Below are 20,661 nucleotides of genomic sequence, written 5' to 3' on the forward strand. Positions count from 1 at the left end.
ACGCACAGGAGTATTTTATTGATCAATAGTATAGGATTGAATAATTAACCCATACGCGTTTACAAATAATATACCCAATCAATGCCCGTAAGTGAATACAACTTATTATATATACAAAATTATAAGTCCTTAATTATTTATAGACGTATCTAATTAAATAGGACACACAACTTTAATAAACTAGCTAGAAAGTGCAAGTTAAAAACATATAATTGCATTAGTTATATATTAATTTAAATTCAAATATAATAAAATATATATGACTAGATCACATTTTTAATTATGGCCACATGCATGTACATTAATCAAACACCGAATTAAACAAAATTTTCAAAACAAAAATGTATTTTTTAATTTTTCAAATAAACGTGACACTATTTTTCCTAATTTTTAAAATAAATTTGGGTGGAAACTCTTAAAGTCCGAAAACTAAGAACCGAACATTTTTGGGCGCGTACAGTATTAATTAAAAAAATTCAAAAAACTTCAAATCAACTCCAATTGACTCAATTCTTTCATAATCAACAAGAAATTATTTCAACTTGATCACAACACCAATTAAGGGATTTATTTATATATGCAGATGGAGTTTTTACCAGTTCCTAAATTCGCAATGAACACACTCTCTCAGGTATGATATGATGCAGTCCGCCACTGTGTTTGATTAAATTCAGACAGACAAAAATGAAAAAAATATAACAAGTAGTTTTAAGTACAAAAATGAAGAAATATCTAGCCTATTAATTTTATAATCTAGCTAATTGCAATGGCCTATTAATTTTTTTTGTATAACTTCTACCTAATTAATTTTGATAATTTTATGGTTTGTTTGCAATTTCCTTAGTTGTAAACAAATTGAATGTAACCAAGAGGAGGCTTCGGTTCAAGGAGAAGTAATATGGTAATGACATCGTTAAAAGATGAAAATTTGATAGTGTGAACCAAATTTTGATCTGTTTTCCAAAAGAAAATGACTTGAAGTCGAAGATGATGACCCATTCATGATGCACCCGAGTGTGGAAATTGATTTATAAGGGAATTCCTTACAAACTTGATTCAATTCAAAAGAAAAGAGTGACTTTAAGGACAATCAACGAACATAGTCAATGTCGATATTCTCTCATTGAGATTTCGGGATTGACCAGGATTGACATAATAAATAATTGAGTTTATGGAATGAGGCTATCAATTTGTAGGATTTCTTTTGGATGTTTGATCATTAGGCTCAAATTTGAAATGGACTCAAATTTTGGGATTGTCCAATTTGAGATTTTATTCTCTAAATGAGATAGGGTCCAAAATATCATTTGAATTAAGACGGTCTTATATATAAGCTATTAATATTAACTAGTAAAATACCCTACGTTGTACGGGAAAAAATATAAATAAAGTTTTTATATAATATTTAATTCAATATATTTATATATATATATATATATATATATATATATATATAATGAAAGAAATATTTATATAAGATTAATAATAAAATAATATATATTTATATTAAAAGAAAATATATATACTTGAACTTACAATTTTTTTTATTTATTTAAAAATATTTATTACATAAATAAAGGAATTTATATGAACTAAATATTCTTATATAAATACAAACATGAACTTATACTATTTTAATTTTTTTTATTAATTTTATAAGTTTTGTTCTTTTTAATGTTAAAGAATGAAATTTTTTAATGTAAATTTAGTGGTGTTCTACAAAATGTGTTCATAACAATCATTAAGAGATACTAAATCGTTGAAAGAAGTTAAATTTAACCCCTTCAACAAAAAAACGTTGTCACCCTCCTTTACACCAAGTTTAGACAAAGACTTCTATACTCACATGCTTCTAAGACGTGCTGAAATCTTCCTTTTAAATCTATATAATTGTAATAAAAAGTGATCAGTTATGTTTACATGTTGTGTAGATAAAAGTTAAGATTTTAAATCCATTTAGGCCATCTGGTCCAGATCGTCCATTAGAGTCATTCCATATCATCTTCATCTGCAAAATGTGTTTTCATAACTCAATCATTAAGAATATACAAAATCGTTGGAAGAAGAAAAATCTAAATTTAACCTCTCCAACAAAAACGGTGTCACCTCCTTTACACCAAAATTTAGACCGAGAGTAGCTACCATAAACCAGATGACAAAAAATGTGTAAGGATTCAGAGTAGTTCTTCCTATGTCTCTTCTTATTATTATTAGTTTAATATACATCAGAACAGAGTTAAGGAAATCAATGTAAATTGCAAGAATCATGGAATATTGCTCATTCATGTGCCTTTATAAGGTCTCAATAGAGTATCATAAATTTTCAAATCTAATGTATTGACGAAGTATTCTGTAAATTGTTACAGCAAAGTAAGCAAGTTACCAGATGATTGTATGATGAGAACCTTTACATTCCTAGCTCATAAACATACCACACTCAGCGTAGCGTCTGCGGATCGAAAATTGCTCATCTAATGCATGACCAAAATCATAATTATTTACATTTATTATTTTATAGCCCGTTTTTTTAATAAATAGTGAGTCTCATTAATAAAATTGATGAAAAAATGTATATTTTATATGATTTGAGTGAATATATATATGGTAAGAGAAAGAAAAATAATTAATTAATAAAATAAATGAAGAGAGAATAAGAAAATAAATTACCCTACGAGGATGTGGATTATTTTGGAGAGAGCTTTGTTATATATATATATATATATATATATATATATATATATATATATATATATATATATATATATATATATATATATATATATATATATATATATATATATATATATACTTTAAAATTTAAAACTTTACTTTGATCTAATATTCATTTACATTTTTTTTTTCGAAAATTGCTCATATAATGCATGAACAAAATCATAATTATTTATATTTATTATTTTATAGCCTGTTTTTTTTTAATAAATAGTGAGTCTCATTAATAAAATTGATGAAAAAATGTATATTTTATATGATTAGAGTGAATATATATATATATATATATGGTAAGAGAAAGAAAACTAATTAATTAATAAAAATAAATGAAGAGAGAATAAGAAAAATAAATTACCCTATGATGCTGTGGATTATTTTGAAGAGAGCTTTGTTAGATATATATATATATATATATATTTATATATATATAGTCTTTAAAATTTGAATTATTGATCAAATTATATAAAATTTTACTTTGATCTAATATTCATTTACATTTTTTTTTTCATAATCAACCTCCACGGATATGACTTACACTAATAAGGTCTGAAAATCAACCATAGACTATATTACTAACTATTGTTTATTAACTATTTTTAAAATCCATTAGCTCAGAAATCTATCAACTCCAGTTCGAAATTGGCAACGATTAGAGGTTAGATTTAACACAAAAGACCAATGAGACCATCTTCAGTTAGCACTGCATCCCCTTTAACCGTAAAAGATAAATAGTTTAGGGTTCGTAAGATATATGCTGTTTAATTTTTTTGAAAAAGAGAAGGAATATAAAACTTACCACATGTCGAGGAGAGACTGAAATTATCTTTGAAATTCATCCGCTCTAGTAAAATACCCTACGTTGTACGGGAAAAAATATAAATGAAGTTTTTATATTATATTTAATTCAATATATATATATATATATATATAATGAAAGAAATATTTATATAAGATTAATAATAAAATAATATATATTTATATTAAAAGAAAATATATATACATGAAATTACAATATTTTTATTTATTTATTTAAGAATATTTATTACATAAATAAAGGAACTTATATGAACTAAATATTCTTATATAAATATAAACATGAACTTACACTATTTTAATTTTTTTTTATTAATTTTATAAGTTTTGTTCTTTTTAATGTTAAAGAATGAAAATTTTTAATGTAAATTTAGTGGTGTTCTAAAAAATGTGTTCATAACAATCATTAAGAGATACTAAATCGTTGGAAGAAGTTAAATTTAACCTCTTCAACAAAAAACGTTGTCACCCTCCTTTACACCAAGTTTAAACAAAGACTTCTATACCCACAATCTTCTAAGACGTGCTGAAATCTTCCTTTTAAATCTATATAATTGTAATAAAAAGTGATCAATTATGTTTACATGTTGTGTAGATGAAAGTTAAGATTTTAATTTCATTTAGGCTATCTGGTCCAGATCGTCCATTAGAGTCATTCCATATCATCTCCATCTGCAAAATGTGTTTTCATAACTCAATCATTAAGAATATACAAAATCGTTGGAAGAAGAAAAACCTAAATTTAACCTCTCCAACAAAAACGGTGTCACCTCCTTTACACCAAAATTTAGACCGAGAGTAGCTACCATAAACCAGATGAAAAAAATGTGTAAGGATCCAGAGTAGTTCTTCCTATTTGCCTCTTCTTGTTATTATTAGTTTAATATACATCAGAATAGAGTTAATGAAAGCAATGTAAATTGCAAGAATCATGGAGTACTGCTCATTCATGTGCCCTTATAAGGTCTCAATAGAGTATCATAAATTTTCAAATCTAATGTATTGACGAAGTATTCTGTAAATTATTACAGCAAAATAAGCAAGTTACCAGATAAATTGTATGATGAGAACCTTTACATTCCTAGCTCATAAACATACCACACTCAGCGTCTGCGGCCCATCTAATGCATGATAGTGTCTCGCCCGTCCAAAATCATAAATAAAATGAATAGGTGAGAAACCGAAAAGTAAAAAAAGGAATATGTGAGAGAAATAAAAATTTACAAATATTTGTATTGGTTTTCTCTTATTTATGTTTAATGCCCATTAATTTATTATTTATTAAATTTAAAGTTTTTCTCTTATTTATGTATAATTTTTCATTTATTAAATTGAACGGTTTTTTATATTAAGATAAAATAATAAAAATAATAATTAGAAAGAGAAATTAGTAAAATAAAATAAAAATTCATTAGTAAAGATAAATTAATAAATGGTAATTATGATAAGAGAGATGGTTATAAAATGTTAAAAAAATATAATAAGCCTATGTGAGCTGTGGTGAGAGCGTGAATGTCACCCTCCATTTATTTTATTAAGCATCATTATATATATATATATATATATATATATATATATATATATATATATATATATATATATATTTTAGACTTATTTTTATCTTAAATAATGAATCCCTAAATATCTATAAATGGTTTTCTAATACTTAGTGGTTGCATTCAACAATTTGTAAGTAAGTGAAAGAGATAAAGTAGGTGATAGGTAATTTTAGGATAAGTGAGACTTAGGCATATCGGATCTTGTGACACCAACAAACGAGGATATATAATGATATTGTTGATTTGGATGAAATTGTTAGGATGAATCAGAATAGTCTTAGTAAGAAGATTTTAATGCCATTGTTTTTTAGTGTATTGGAAGATGGAATAGAAGATTTTTTTTTTATTAATGGGTTAGTTTGATTGAGTTTATTTCTAACTATATATTAAATAAATTAATAAAGTATTTTGAGTAAATAATGCTTATAACATATTAAAAATTTAGATAAAATAAATATTCAATTGAATTTTCTAAACTATACCTAATTATTAATCAATATAACTATTTTGATTACAAATTAAATTAATTAATTTAAACTTAATATGAATTTGATAAACCAAATTGATTTTATTCATATATATGTTCACACTTAATAAAAATGTAAAAAACATCTTCTGTGTTCTTTAAATTTCAAGGAAAATTTGTCATTTATTTAGGGTTAATGAATTGTTCTAAAATCTTTAAAGGTTTAATCTTTATTGTTTAACTAACCCTCCCTGAGCTTTTTAAGTAATCGAATTTGGACCCGGTCAAAAACTGTTCTATTTTTTTGGAAAAAAATCAAAATAATGAATGAACATTATTATATCTTCTTTTGCGCGAATTGGTTTAATTAATATATTGAACTAAATTGATTTAACATTAATTTTATATTTATATTTTAAGTATGTAATATATAAATTAAATAACAACAATTGCAAATTAAAATTTAAAGAAAATTTAAAAAAAAAAATAATTGAAATAAATAAAACTAACCAAAATAAATAAATAAATAAAAAAAACTTAAAAATTGAGAAAACAAATAATCATAATTCCGGACAAGGTGAGACTAGACTCTCTAAATAACCTCTTACTTGAAAACAATCATGAATATCCGGATAACTAATGATTTTGCTATCAATATTAAACGATATTAAACGCGATCCTAACAGCAAAACCACTTCGTTTTTCTTCGAAATATACAAGGGTGAAGAAACTAGAAAACTTAATGGATTTTGTAGATACGTCATTGAACACAATTTATACCACGATTCTACTTTTCCATACTCCTTCATCACCCATAAATCAGCGTATTCCGCATCCATGTAAGATAGCATACATAAGTTTCCACTTAAAACCCCTAAAATTGAAACCATAACATCTCCATCTCCTTCCCTGTATCCTTCTCCGTAAGAAGGCTCTACGATTGTAGAATAAGTTTCTTTTGATAGATCAAGAGAAATAACACTTTTCATAAAGGGTCCTGTTACACTAATCCAGTGAAGTGATCCACTCACAAATATGCTCGATGCATTATGTAAGGGTATGCCCGAGAAATCTCCAATATTTTTCCATGAATCACTTTTTAACCCATAAAGTTTTACTTTATTATTGAAAGTAACTTGAAAATTTACTATTTCAGATTTAATAGCAACTACTTTATAGTCGGAACTAACTTCATCATAGCCAAATTCATATATATATTGAGCTTGACTCTTTTTGAAGCCACAATTAGGTAGTCTCTTTGATTTTCCTGTACATGGGTTCCATATAACTAAAACTTTATTATCAATAATGATACAAACCAATCCATTAACAGAACAACTATTCTAATCGAGCGGCGTGGATTCTTCAATGGATAATCGAGGACACGAGTACTAGGAGTTTCTTCATGCAATACCGATGACAAAGAACATGATTTCAAATTAAAATGAGCAAAGTCGGGCATCACAAGGAGTCTTTTGTGTTCATAATCATCATCGTCGTCTTTTTTAGTGGAAGCTCTCAAATGTCTTTGGATGAATATGGGATCATATGTCAAAGCTTGCCATGATTTGCAAACACACCTAATTTGGAGGAGGGATTTGACGGGAAGTCTCACTATAATCTCTTCAATAATATGTATTGGCAAATAGGGAGGGATATCATCACAATCCATATCATCACAATCCATTGGGACAACATCACAATCCATATCATCACAATCCATTCGAAAGATTAAGAAAAAGAATTTAACAATTGTTGTGTAAGTAGTTGAAAAGGATATGAAAAAAAGAAGGAACTTGGTTAATGGAAAAGAATATGAGAGGATAGTATATTTATGGAGAATATTGGAGTAAAAATATAATAATAATTAACTTTTATTTTTATTCCAATTCCTATTCCTATTCCTATTCCAATTCTATTTTATAATAAAATATAATAGTTTTTTTTATAATATATTTTATTTAAATATTTAAAAGTAATATATAATTATATAAAAAAAATATTAATTAATTAATAAAATTTATTAAAAACTATATTATTTTATCTGAATTTTTATTTTTTCATTTTTAAAATTAAATAATCATTAAGAAAAAGAAATTTAAAAGATCATTTCTTACCGTCTATTATTGAATGAAGGGGTTTGATTTATTTAAGAATAAACTAAAGTCTTAAATTATATAAATGGTTCAAATTAGTTAAATTAATTAAAACCTAAAAATAATTAAAATAGGTTTAAATTTATTAAATTAAATTAAAGCCTATAAAAAAGTAAAAAAAAAAAAAGAAAAAAAAGAAGAAGTAGTAGAAGAAGAAGAAAATGGACTTTGGTGAATGACCTGGTCGCCAAAAACTGAAATTAAGCAAATTAATGGAGCAGATTGAAAGAAAGGCAAGCAAATGAAGGGCTGATGACAAAAAGGAAGACCAAATTGCTCTTTAAAATTAAGAGTTACTTCAAATTAAGAGTTTAATTTAAAAAAATATTAATTATATATTATTATATTATTTATATATAATTAAGCATTTTATATCTAATCAATTTTAAAATTTTATATATTTAAATATAAAATTAATTAAATAAATAACATTATAAAAAATTTATATTTACAAAATTAATTATATTATTTAATTTAAATAAATAATTTTTTTAATTTATAAATATAAATTTGTTTTTATAAATTTAAAATAGTAAGAGTGTACCTATTTAAGAATTTATTTAAGCATTTATTTAAATTAAACTCCTTAATCTTTTGTTAAAATTTTGAAGAAAAAGAAGTGTAAAATAAAATTATATTATTAAAAGTTGTTTCAAACAATTACATATTTCTCCTTATATAGGAGTTCAATACTAACTAATTAACTAAACTAACTAATGAGTTACTAACTAATTAACGGTTTAATAAACCATTAGTTATTATTTTTACATCCCCTCAAAGAAAAACGTAGTAGAAACAAAGTTTCACCTTGACAAAACAAGTCGATGAAACATCAAACTACGATCAGGCAGCCATTGTCTTCAGCAAGCCCAATTCAGTAAGCTCCAATTTTTTAGCTATACAATTTAGACAACCGAACAAACCTAATTCAGCAAACTTCATTTTTTCCAAACTACCCAATATAGATAGCTCAATATTCGTTAGTTCAATCCACAAGAATCATCATGAATTATCTTTTCTTCTTTAGCCACCAGCTTTCAACCTTTGCAGCTTTCGATTTTTTTTTTAAAAGAAAGCTAATTCAACTTTCTTTTTGGTATTGACGAATCACATCGACAAACCTTCATTTTTTCCCGGCGATTACAAGGGAATCTTCCTCTACGGTTTGAAGACTATCAAAATCTCATTTTAATCCAACAAAACCGTCCTTACACCCGTAAATATTTTTCAACATAATTTTTTTTGTTTTCCAACCTCAGCTCTGGGCAATCATCATAGCCCTTGTCAATCAAGTTGCTTTTTTTTACATACACATTGAGAAGAAAGAAGAATTGATTAACTTCTTTATCTTTGCCTCCAAATCATCATCTCCAATTCCTTTTCTTCATTCTCACTCATCAACACCTTCATCCAAAATGAAATTCTCATCTAGGTTCAACAACTTCATTTCCGGTTTTGTTGTTATGGAAGTATAGCACTTTGAGATTTTGTTGAAGGAATCAATTCGCAAACTTCAAAAATTCTAGAATAGGTGACATTAGACGCTTTTCAAATACCATCGTTCATCAAATAGGGTTTCTCCAATTGGCTCGGTGATTTCAGAAGCTTCTCGAACGCTCGAAGGATTTGTTTTGAGATTGCTAGACCTCCGGATTACTGGATTTGGAAGTCCTAATTCGTCTTCTCCGGCCAATAGTCGGAATTCTACCAACTAGAATCGTTAATTCGAACATATGAGCGATTTTGATTAGGAATACATCGTTGTTTCGCCTCTTCTCTCTGTTTGTTTAGAGCTTGATTTGATTTTTAAAACATAACTAATAGTCGCGAATAAGACGGAATGACTGGTATCTCAATAGCTTCAATGAATCAAAATCACATTCCTCTAGTTTTTCTCAAGGTGAAAAACAAGCTGAGATTTGCTTACAAAGGAGAAGCTCTTGCTAGTTTCCTCAATTCAATTGAACGTAATATCCAATCGTCAAGAAATTTGATACAACACTACCTGAAAAGATATGGCTCAAGAAACAATTTGCAATTGGAGTGAATGAGGTCAATCGTGTGCTAGAACGAATGTCACTGTCTCCTTCAACGTAAATTTCTTCTAAAACTTGCCAAACTAAGCATAAAGCGACTCCTCCAATTCTGCTCCAGGCCATACTCGAACAACCAGCAATTTCGCCATTCCGAGATTTTTCACCTCATTCTTCAGTCTTCACAGATTGAAACAACCTCACCATCAAGAATTGGAGGCTGCCCTTCTTGCAAGCTTTGAACCCTTTAATAGTTCTCCATATCGAGGCTATTTCCCTCATTGGGAGGTCGGGACCCTGTTTCTTGTCTTCCTTGGTAGCAGATATTTTCATCCACAACAGTTGATTTGGTAGGGTCGGGACCCTGTTTCTTGTCTTCCTTGGTAGCAGATATTTTCATGTTAGGAATTTCAAGTTGAATAATACTTTCCTATTGAAATCAATTGATCTAATTAATTTCACAAGTCAACAAAATCATACTAGCAGATCAGCAAAGTAATAAAGAACACCATATTTACGTGGAAAACCCTCTCAACACGGAGGGTAAAAAACCACGGGGCAAAACCAACAGATTTCACTAATCAGTAAGAAACCGATACAATTGTTCTTCTCAACTTTAAACTTAAAGTTGAGGTATACATACAGAGAAACTAATTTCATTCAAAACCAAACAAATCTAGGTTTGAGAAAACATGAAATTCCCTTTACAAATAAGAGAGAAATGAACCTGAGGGTAATCAAGACAAAGAAGGTGATACTCTGTTCTCCTTCTCTTCTTCTTCCTCTATATCTTCTTCTCTTCTTCTTCCTCTGTATTTTCTTCACTCTGTTTCTCTTGATCTCTTCACAGAACTCTCACTGAAAATTGTGGTAGAGAGAGAAACAAAATTAGGGTTTATTTGGTTTTTATATTGCCTATTTGGGCTGGACCCATAAGGCCCAACAATCTCCCCCTCTAGCCCACGGAGAGAGGCACACCGATCTTCAAGTCATCACTTGGTATTCACGCCGACAAGCCGACAACAAAGCTCAAACTTGTCTTTTGGAACTATCTTCGTAAACATGTCTGATGGATTCTTATCAGTGTGAATTTTCTTCAGCTTCATCTGTTGGCTTTCTATTTCATCTCTTAACCAATGAAATCTCACATTAATATGCTTAGTTCTGGAATGATATGTAGCATTTTTGCTCAAATCTATAGCACTCTGGCTATCACAGAAAACAACTACATCTTCTTGTTGCATACCAAGCTCCAAGAGAAATCTAATCAACCACAATAGCTCTTTACCAGCTTTAGTGGCTGCAATGTATTATGCTTCTGTGGTTGACAAAGCCACACATTTCTGCAATTTGGATTGCCATGACACGGCTCCCCCTGCAAAAGTAAACACATAACCTGAAGTGGATTTTCTGTGATCCAGATCTCCAGCCATATCAGAATTAGTGTAACCTTCTAGCACATGTTCACCATTTCCAAAACTCAAACACAAATTGGAAGTGCCTCTTAGATATCTAAGAATCCATTTCACTGCTTCCCAATGTTGTTTTCCTGGATTAGAAAGGAATCTCCTTACCACACCGACTGCATAGGCTATATCTGGCCTAGTGCAAACCATTGCATACATCAAACTCCCTACAGCTGAGGAGTATGGCACACTTGACATTTCATCATTTTCTTTTTCTGTTGATGGACACAACTTCTTGCTCAATTTCAAATGGCTAGGAAGTGGACAACTTAATTTCTTTGCTCCTTGCATGTTGAATCTTTCAAGCACCCTTTCAATGTACTTCTCTTGTGACAACCAAAGTCTCTTAGCCTTTCTGTCACGAGTAATCTTCATGCCCAATATCTGGCGTGCTTGACCTATGTCTTTCATTTCAAATGTCTTGGACATCTCTTTCTTCAACATAGCTATAAACAGAGCATCCTGTCCTGCAATCAATATATCATCAACATAAAGTAAAAAGATTATAAATTTTACATTAAGAAATCTTTTAAAGAAAACACATGGATCTGCCTTGGTTTTCTAGTACCCATAACTCATCATAAAGGAGTCAAATTTCTTGTACCACTGTCTCGGGGCTTGTTTCAAACCATATAGATTCTTCTTCAATTTGCAAACCATGTTCTCTTTTTCTTTCACTTCAAATCCCTCTGGTTGCACCATATAGATCTCTTCTTCAAGGTTACCATGAAGGAATGCATTTTTTTATATCAAGTTGTTCAAGTTCAAGATCTAGGCAAGATACTAGACCTAACACTACACGAATGGAAGTCATCTTTACCACTGGTGAGAAAATTTCCTCAAAGTCGATGCCCTATTTCTGTCCAAAACCCTTTACAACCAGTCGGGCTTTGTACTTCATAAGTTCTCCATTTTCATCTCTCTTTAGCTTGAACACCCATTTATTTCTCAAGGCCTTTCTGCCCTTAGGAAGCTCCACAAGCTCATATGTGTCATTTTCTTGCAATGACTTCATCAAGTCTTTCATTGCATCCTGCCACTTAACTTTGTCTTTATGAGCTTGTGCCTCCTGAAAACTTTTTGGCTCTCCTTCTTCTGTCAACAGGATATACTCTGAAGAAGGGTATCTTTTAGAAGGTTTTTGCTCTCTTTCCGATCTTCTTACTTGGGGCTCTTCTGGCTCCACTTGATGATGTTGCTCCCCCTGCATAGAAGCATCATTAACAATATCATCATCATTACTACCATTCATGTCAGAGGTTTCTTCAGCAACTTCTTCATCATGTTCATCTTCATTTGTTACTGCTGACTGTACATATGAAGGAACTGGTATGAGTTCTATGAACTCATCAACCCTCTCTGAATTCTCGTTGATTTCTGGACTTATCCCTGTCTGACCTTCAAAGAACACAACATCTCTACACCTGACAATTCTCTTCTTTTCTGAGTCCCATAACCTGTACCCAAATTCTTCATTTCCATATCCAAGGAAAATACATGGAGTTGCTTTATCATCCAACTTGGATCTTTGTTCCTTTGGAATATGCACATATGCTTTGCATCCAAACACCCTTAGATGTGAGTATGAAACATTCTTCTTAGACCATACTGTTTATGGTATCTCGAATTTCAAAGGAACAGATGGCGACCTGTTTATGAGATAGTAGGCTGTGCGAACTGCTTCTCCCCAAAACTGTTTTGGCAACTTTGCCATATTCAGCATGCGTCTCACCTTTTCTACAATGGTGCGATTCATTCTCTTAGCCACACCATTGTGCTGCGGAGTTCCCGGCGCTGTCTTCTCATGTCGAATACCATATTTGGTACAGTATGTTTTAAATTCCTTGGAGGTATACTCTCCCCCGTTATCAGAGCGAAGACATTTCAGCTTATTGTCTGTCTCTCTTTCTACCATGACATGAAACTCTTGAAAGTAATTGAATACCTGGTCTTTTGTTCTCATAAAATAAACCCACACCTTTCTAGACGCATCATCAATAAATGTTAAAAAATATCGATTGTCACCCAATGACTCCACTTCAAAAGGACCACACACATCAGAATAAATCAAGTCTAACACATTATGTTTTCTTTCTGATGTCTGACTAAAAGAGACTCGATGTTGCTTACCAAATGGGCAGTAGTCGCATAGATCCAGAACCTCATCTTTGGTTGAGGGGATGTGTAGCTTCCTCACCAAAATTCGCAGCCCTTTCTCACTCATGTGGCCAAGGCGTTGATGCCACAGATTTAGAGAGCTTTTAGCTTGTACTGCATTCAGATCATCTTTGAGTACCTTCACATGTATTCTGTACAATGAGTGCCACGACTTCCCTTTTGCTACAATCATTGATCCTTTGCTGAGTTTCCATTCACCACCACCAAGATAATGCTTGAATCCATCTTTGTCCAATGCATCACCTGATATCAAATTTAGACGCAAATAAGGAATATGCCGCACATCTTTCAGTGTTAACCGATGCCCCTGTTCTGTCTGCAAATAAATGTCACCAATACCCACAATGCTTGAGTGACTAGTATTACCCATCTTCACTGTACCAAGATCTTCAGCCTTGTACGTGGTGAAGAACTCTTTATTCGGTTTAGCATGATAGCAAACACATGTATCAACTATCCACTCAACTCCTTGGTGATCTTCTACATGTAGATATTATTCTTTTTCACAAGAAAGAATCACTACATCATCTGTAGTTATTGTGGCTGTGGTATTTCTGATCTCACATTTTTCTTCTGATTTTTGTCTTCATTCTGTAGTCTTTTCCAGACTCTACAATTTTTCTTCATGTGACCTTCTTTACCACAGTGATAACACTGTCTTCCCTTAGATTTTGATCTGCCTCTAGACTTGCTATGGCCTCTTGATTGTTGTCGATATTCAGCTCTTCCCCCACTCTGTGACAAGGGCTTGTGCACTATTTGTATTAGTTGACTTCCTTCTTGTCTCCTCATTGAACAAGCTGCTAGTAACTATATACTCATAGTAAGAACACCATTCGGAGCTAAAATGTCTTCGCTCTGATAACGGGGGAGAGTAACAGCTCTGATACCACTTGTTAGGAATTTCAAGTTGAATAATACTTTCCTATTGAAATCAATTGATCTGATTAATTTCACAAGTCAACCAAATCATACTAGCAGATCAGCAAAGTAATAAAGAACACCAGATTTACGTGGAAAACCCTCTCAACACAGAGGGTAAAAAACCACGGGGCAAAACCAACAGATTTCACTAATCAGTAAGAAACCGATACAATTGTTCTTCTCAACTTTAAACCTAAAGTTGAGGTATACATACAGAGAAACTAATTTCATTCAAACCCAAACAAATCTAGGTTTGAGAAAACATGAAATTCCCTTTACAAATAAGAGAGAAATGAACCTGAGGGTAATCAAGACAAAGAAGGTGATACTCTGTTCTCCTTCTCTTCTTCTTCCTCTATATCTTCTTCTCTTCTTCTTCCTCTGTATTTTCTTCACTCTGTTTCTCTTGATCTCTTCACAGAACTCTCACTGAAAATTGTGGTAGAGAGAGAAACAAAATTAGGGTTTATTTGGTTTTTATATTGCCTAATTGGGCTGGACCCATAAGGCCCAACAATTTTCATCCACAACAGTTGATTTGGTTCCTACAATGCTAGTAGCCGCCGCATTCTCCTTCACACGATTTATTAGCCCTTATCTTTTCTCTGACCTTTTCTTTCTCTTTCCTCTTCTTGCCCTCTGAGTCTTCATTCTCATGAGAAGAAATCAAGAACTTTATTGAGGAAGTACAACAATCTCGATGGATCGAGGGACGCACTGAAAGGTTGTCTCGACCACTCTATTGAAATTCTTCTTCCATTTCAGATATGATCCCATGATTCTTGAACCAACATTCTTTTTAAAAAAAAATATTGTATACAACTCAAATGAGTGGCCTGAGAGCCACCGATAGAGGCGCAACAGAATAGAGCAATTTGTCTTCAAGATCAAAATTGGTCTGATACAATGTTAAAATCTTGAAGAAGAAGAAGTGTAAAATGAAATTATATTATTAAAAGTTGTTTCAAACAATTACATATCTCCCTCATATAGGAGTTCAATACTAACTAATTAACCAAACTAACTAATCAGTTACTAACTAATTAACGATTTAATAAACCATTAGTTATTATTTTTACATCTTTTTTGAAATCTTAAAATCGTAAGATTTGAATAATTAATTTATCGAGGTTAAGCCAACTAATCCCACCGAACCCCACCTATTTAAAACACCTTCTTGGTGTCTAGCTTGGTGTCTAGAAGGAGGGAGGAGAGAAGCTAGTCTGAGCAGGAGACTTGAGATTTCTTGATGATTTCTCGCAGATCCCTTTCTCCATGATTTTGACATTTCCTTTTAGTCTTCAAACTTTTAAAATTTCAGGGTTTAAACTATATATGGTGTGTTATAGACTTGAGATTGGTTAGGGACTTCTTGCCAAAAGTCATCATTAGAAACGGTGAAAATGATTCAATAATAAACTGAGATAATTGTTGCACAATATATGTAATGTCTGGTCTTCTTGTATAATTTAGGTTTATACCCATTAGATCAACATCATCAATTAGATTCAAAATATTTTTTCTTTTATTTACATTAATGCCATTAGTAACATTTATAATCTCTAGATCAATAAATTAGAATTTTTCAATTCCAATGTCTTTAATTTTAAATTTAGAATAGATGAATTTTTTAAGCATTGTAATGTGCTCAATATAATTTCCCGTTATTAATATATCATTAATATATATATATGAGTCTAACTATAATATTTTGATCATCATATTTAATATATAAACAATATTTTTAAATCTATTTGATTAAGATTAGATGATATCTAAACATGGCACTGTAATAAAGCCAATTTTAGTCCATAAAGACTTTCAATTAGTTTACAAACTTTGTTTTTGTCAGTCACATTTGAAACCATCTGATATTTTAATATAAAGTTTCTCTTCAAGAAATCTATGAAGAAATACATTGTTAATATCGATTTAGTGTAAAAACTATCTCCTTAATACTATTAAGAATATTAAAAACCTAACTGTAACATTTTTTTGACAACACGGGTAAAACATTGATGAAAATTATTGTCATATTTATTTATGATTATAGTCTTTGACTAACCGTCTATATTTGCATTTATTTAGTGTGCCATCAACATTTAGTTTCATTTTAAAAACTCATCTACAACTAATTTTTTTTTTCCTTTTAAGTAAATTTGTCAACTCCAAGTTTTATTTTCTTTTAATGCTTCTAATTTATTGTTCATGGATATGACCCAATTTGAGTTTTGTGAAGCTTCTAAATATGTTTGTGGGGTTGAAATTTGATTAATGTTAGAAAAAAAAATTATGTATTCATTATCTTCAGGAAAAAATATGGTAAGTATTTGGTGTATACACTACAACAAAACATATTTTCAGCAACCCTTATATGCCAACGCATATTAAGCGTGGGTAAAAATTAAAAGAAAAAAACTTTTACCAACCCTTATACATATACTATCACCTTTATTTTATTTTTTTTTATAAAAAAACTTATAATTTAACTATTCTAAATTTTAATATTTTTTATGTTTTATTTTTAAACTTTACAAATATTTTATTTTTTAAAATTAAATTTGACTTAAAATTTTATTAACATTAAAATTTAATTATTATTTTCTATATAACATAATTTTTTTAAACATTTACAGTATTATTTATTTTTTATTACCATATGTGTTTTATTGAATTATTATTTAAATTTAATTAAATAAAAGTAAAAAATAATATAAATTAAACATTATATTATATTTAAAAATAAAATTTTAACTTATATATATTTTTTTTAAATTAGGATTTAGTATATATTGAAAAGCCCAACACTAATTAAATTTATGTTTTTATTAGTAATCAGTATATAAAAAAGCCCAATACCATTTAATTTTTTATTAGAAATCAATATAAAATAAAAAAAAGCCCAATAACACTATTTATCTAACCTAATTAATGAGACTACTGACTGTTCATTTTCAAACCTAACTATAGTTTCAAATGGGAACATATTCCAAACTTGGCAGAGCAGCAGCTCATCGATGACCAGAAGGTCAGAACTCTCTTCTTTCCCACTATTGTTTCAAATGGGAACCTAATTTTTTTTTGTTAGGTTAAGAAAAAAATCGTTGTTCATTTCAGACTCTCTTCTTCCCCACTATTGTTCTCGCTCTCTCCCTCTCCAAATTCAGTTCAAATGGCAGATCAGCTCACCAATGATCAGATTTCCGAATTCAAGGAAGCCTTCAATCTTTTCGATAAAGATATAGATGGTAAGGTTTTTGTATATCATAGTTCCTTCATCTGCTTGTTTTCTCTTAGATCTGGATGAGTTTATTTAATTGTGCCTATTTGTTTCATGCCTGGATTCGCTTTTTTACTTGAGGCGAGTCCTCTCCTTTAATGATTTTCTTATAATACTGATATAGTGGAATGACCATAGGGACTTTCGTTTTTCTCTAGTTAAAATTGAGAATCAGACCTTGATGATTATGTGAGCTGAAACTAATCTCTTATTTCATTTTAGAAGGCTTGAATTTGATAAAGTGATCCTAATATCTTCCTTTTTAGTTAATGTTAACAAGCTGTTTATATTATATAATTCATTCTGAAATAGATATGGCTTGAATAGACTAAAGAAAGATACCTAAACTAGTAAGCCAAATTAGTGCATTTTTAAGGTCATTAGTGTAGGTTTAAAACTGCACCAGAATGATGCTGAACCAAATCATGAGTCAGACATATTCTAAACTTTTGATCCAACACTATTTTCAAAGTAATCAAAGTGTACAATCTGGAAAGTATGACTTTGAAACCGATTTTAGGAACTATATTTTGTAGAATGTAGATTGTAGCTCGAATTTTGAATAATACTATGTCATTATAACCTTTAAGATGTTAACCTAAATTCTCTGAAATGAATTATCTTTTATTAGTATGTATTGAATCTTTCCTATATAATTTGATCATTAATTTGAAACAATGATTAAGTCAAATTAGAAATAAAGAATTGAGAGATGTCTTCTTAATTTAGGACAACATTTCGATTGAATGTGAAGCAACAAAATGTCATTCTAACGACATTCTTTAGAACTCGGCCTAGGTATGGAATCAAATGTGCACAATGTTGTCCATTAGGGCTTGCCTTGATCTGCGGGTTGTGGAAGTTGCTCCTTTTATAGGTATGTTTCTGAGTTTTTCCCATTAATTTGTTTCATCTGTATTACTAAGTTTGCAGGTTTCCCAAAAGCTGACTTCAAATATTGTTTGTTTTTATTGGATTTCTCAAGTAATGTATTTATTTAGTGCAAATGACTTGGTAAGATGTTATGGTGATACTTCTTAGTTGTTTATTTAAGTAGAAAGAACGGAATGGTGAGTCTAACTTTGTGGGATTAATGACCCAAATCAATTCCCTTTTTTTTTCATAATATAAAAAGTTTCATGTATATTTCAAATAGTTTCAGGATTTAAGCTCATTTGAAAAATCATTCATCGTTACTCCAGGAAACAACGATTGTTTGTACATTATTTTCTATTCAAAGGCTCTTGTACTGGAAATTGATGCATACAATGGAACAATTCTCTAGCAAAAGAATGTTGGTCCATTAAGTTCTGCAGACTTTGCTCCCAACAGTTGATTCCATTGGTGAATATCCACTACCTTCTTCCTTTATTATTTTTAAATAATATAAAAAGTTTCATGTATATTATTAAAAGTTAGGTTATCCGAGTAAAAAAGAACATTAGAGATATAAATATTTAATTTATCATCTTACAGGTTGGATCTCTTTTGGTTTACTAGATGGGTTATTTTACTCATTTTCTTCTTGGGATTCTCAAAAGGTTCTCTAAATAAGACAAATAAGATTATGTAATCCAGGTAAGCCTGTAACTTGATTGCTTGGGTTATGTTGTTTATTTAGTGTTTATTTATCTTAGACGGAGATGCAAGATAAGATTAACCATAAAATTGGAGAATATAATTACATATCAGCAATGAAACCTACAAGTGTTGTGTTGACTTTGCTTCTTGTACCTTCTGGTTTCAGTTCATTTTGCTTCTTGTACCTTCTAGTTTCATTTACTGGTCTGAAAGTTATCTTGGTAAAATTTTGGAAAAAAATATTTTTGTTTTAAGATACAAAACAATTAGTAGTTCCAAATGGGAACATTTTGAAATATCTCAAGCAGTTTTTTTTTCTTTCAGAATGACAGAATCAGGTCAGCTTTCATCCTTAATCTTTGAGAGTGACTTGCTGCATTTTCTTGTGCTGCATTTTCGTAGGTCAGCTTTCATCCTTAATCTTTGAGAGTGACTTGCTGCATTTTCTTGTGCTGCATTTTCGTGTGGTTTACAGGATCTTCTAGTCTTCGTTAGTGCCTCAAGTGAGATACTTACCTATCTTAGAAGTTATTTTTAGTGATTCAACTTAAAGTTCTTGAAAGATTTTTGATTTCATTGCAGAGATGGTAGTCCACTTCATTGCCATAGCAAAAGTAATGAATTCTTAAAACTTGATATAAATATATTAATTCATTTATTTGGGTTAGTTTTCTAATAGCTTCTCCAAATGTTGGTTGGTTACCAAGTCAAAAACTTGAATCAAGCTATTCTCTTTCAGAACCCAAACATGATGACATCTACACAGGTAATCCCAGGCTTGTCAATATTTCATAAGAAAAAACAGATTATTTCCAAAAACTATCTTTTATGATTTAAAAAAATTTGAATGAAATGAGCAGGAAACTGTGGTATTTCTGGTATTGAAGTCAGTAGTATTGATCCTTTTGGCAATTGGTGTTAGATTCTGTTCCACACTGAAAAAAAGAAGTAAAGGTGAACAAGACCGGGAAGTTTCTGACAAAATTGGTAAATTAGAGTCTTAGAACATAACTCTGCATCCTTATTATGTGTGATATTATTCTAGTAGAGAAATTTTTTAGTGTGTGCTCAAGTGTAAAGATTGTCCATATTCAAATTGTCAAAGGATAAAAAGTACTAAGTAGTAAACTTTAAGAACTTCTCTCTCATTGGAGCTAATTACTTGAAATTAATGTATTTTATTAAGCAAATAGAACATGAGTGGTAAGTTAACATACTAATATTCTTAAATTAATTTAATTATTTAAGTCTTTTTTTATTATATTTGAAATGTTTTGGTTGAATTATTATATTTGTTTTTGTAGAAAACAATTTGGTTTGCTGGAAATGTCTCAAGCATTCAGGTTAAAGTCTAAAGATAAAAATGCAACCCAGGTATTCCAGTCTTTTATTTTTCACCTTTCGACGCTTTCATTCCAGTAAGTATAGAAAAAGTGGCAAAGATTCAAACAAAGAGGTTGGGCATTCATTGATTT

The 20,661-nt window shown here is 30.0% G+C and overlaps 1 protein-coding gene and 1 long non-coding RNA gene across 6 annotated transcripts; one reads left to right on the plus strand and one right to left on the minus strand.

The window, feature by feature from the left end:
- Positions 1–6,128: 6,128 nt before the first annotated feature.
- On the minus strand, positions 6,129–7,291 carry LOC124924233 (F-box/kelch-repeat protein At3g23880-like). Its single transcript, XM_047464295.1, has 2 exons — positions 6,983–7,291; positions 6,129–6,911 (listed from the first exon to the last, which is right to left on the minus strand). The coding sequence occupies exons 1-2, from the start codon at positions 7,289–7,291 to the stop codon at positions 6,129–6,131; spliced, it is 1,092 nt and encodes a 363-aa protein (XP_047320251.1).
- Positions 7,292–17,294: 10,003 nt separating this feature from the next.
- LOC124927347 lies at positions 17,295–20,120 on the plus strand. 5 transcript variants are annotated; one of them, XR_007098401.1, is made up of 7 exons: positions 17,295–17,353; positions 17,443–17,573; positions 18,335–18,482; positions 18,808–18,949; positions 19,082–19,183; positions 19,511–19,952; positions 20,047–20,120. It is a non-coding gene; the product is annotated as an uncharacterized LOC124927347 (long non-coding RNA). The 5 variants fall into 5 exon arrangements; XR_007098402.1 differs by having other exon boundaries at positions 19,511–19,689; positions 19,769–20,114; XR_007098400.1 differs by having other exon boundaries at positions 19,511–20,114.
- Positions 20,121–20,661: the final 541 nt, after the last annotated feature.

This window comes from Impatiens glandulifera, chromosome 2 (assembly GCF_907164915.1).
Source record: "Impatiens glandulifera chromosome 2, dImpGla2.1, whole genome shotgun sequence".
NCBI classification, from domain to species: domain Eukaryota; kingdom Viridiplantae; phylum Streptophyta; class Magnoliopsida; order Ericales; family Balsaminaceae; genus Impatiens; species Impatiens glandulifera.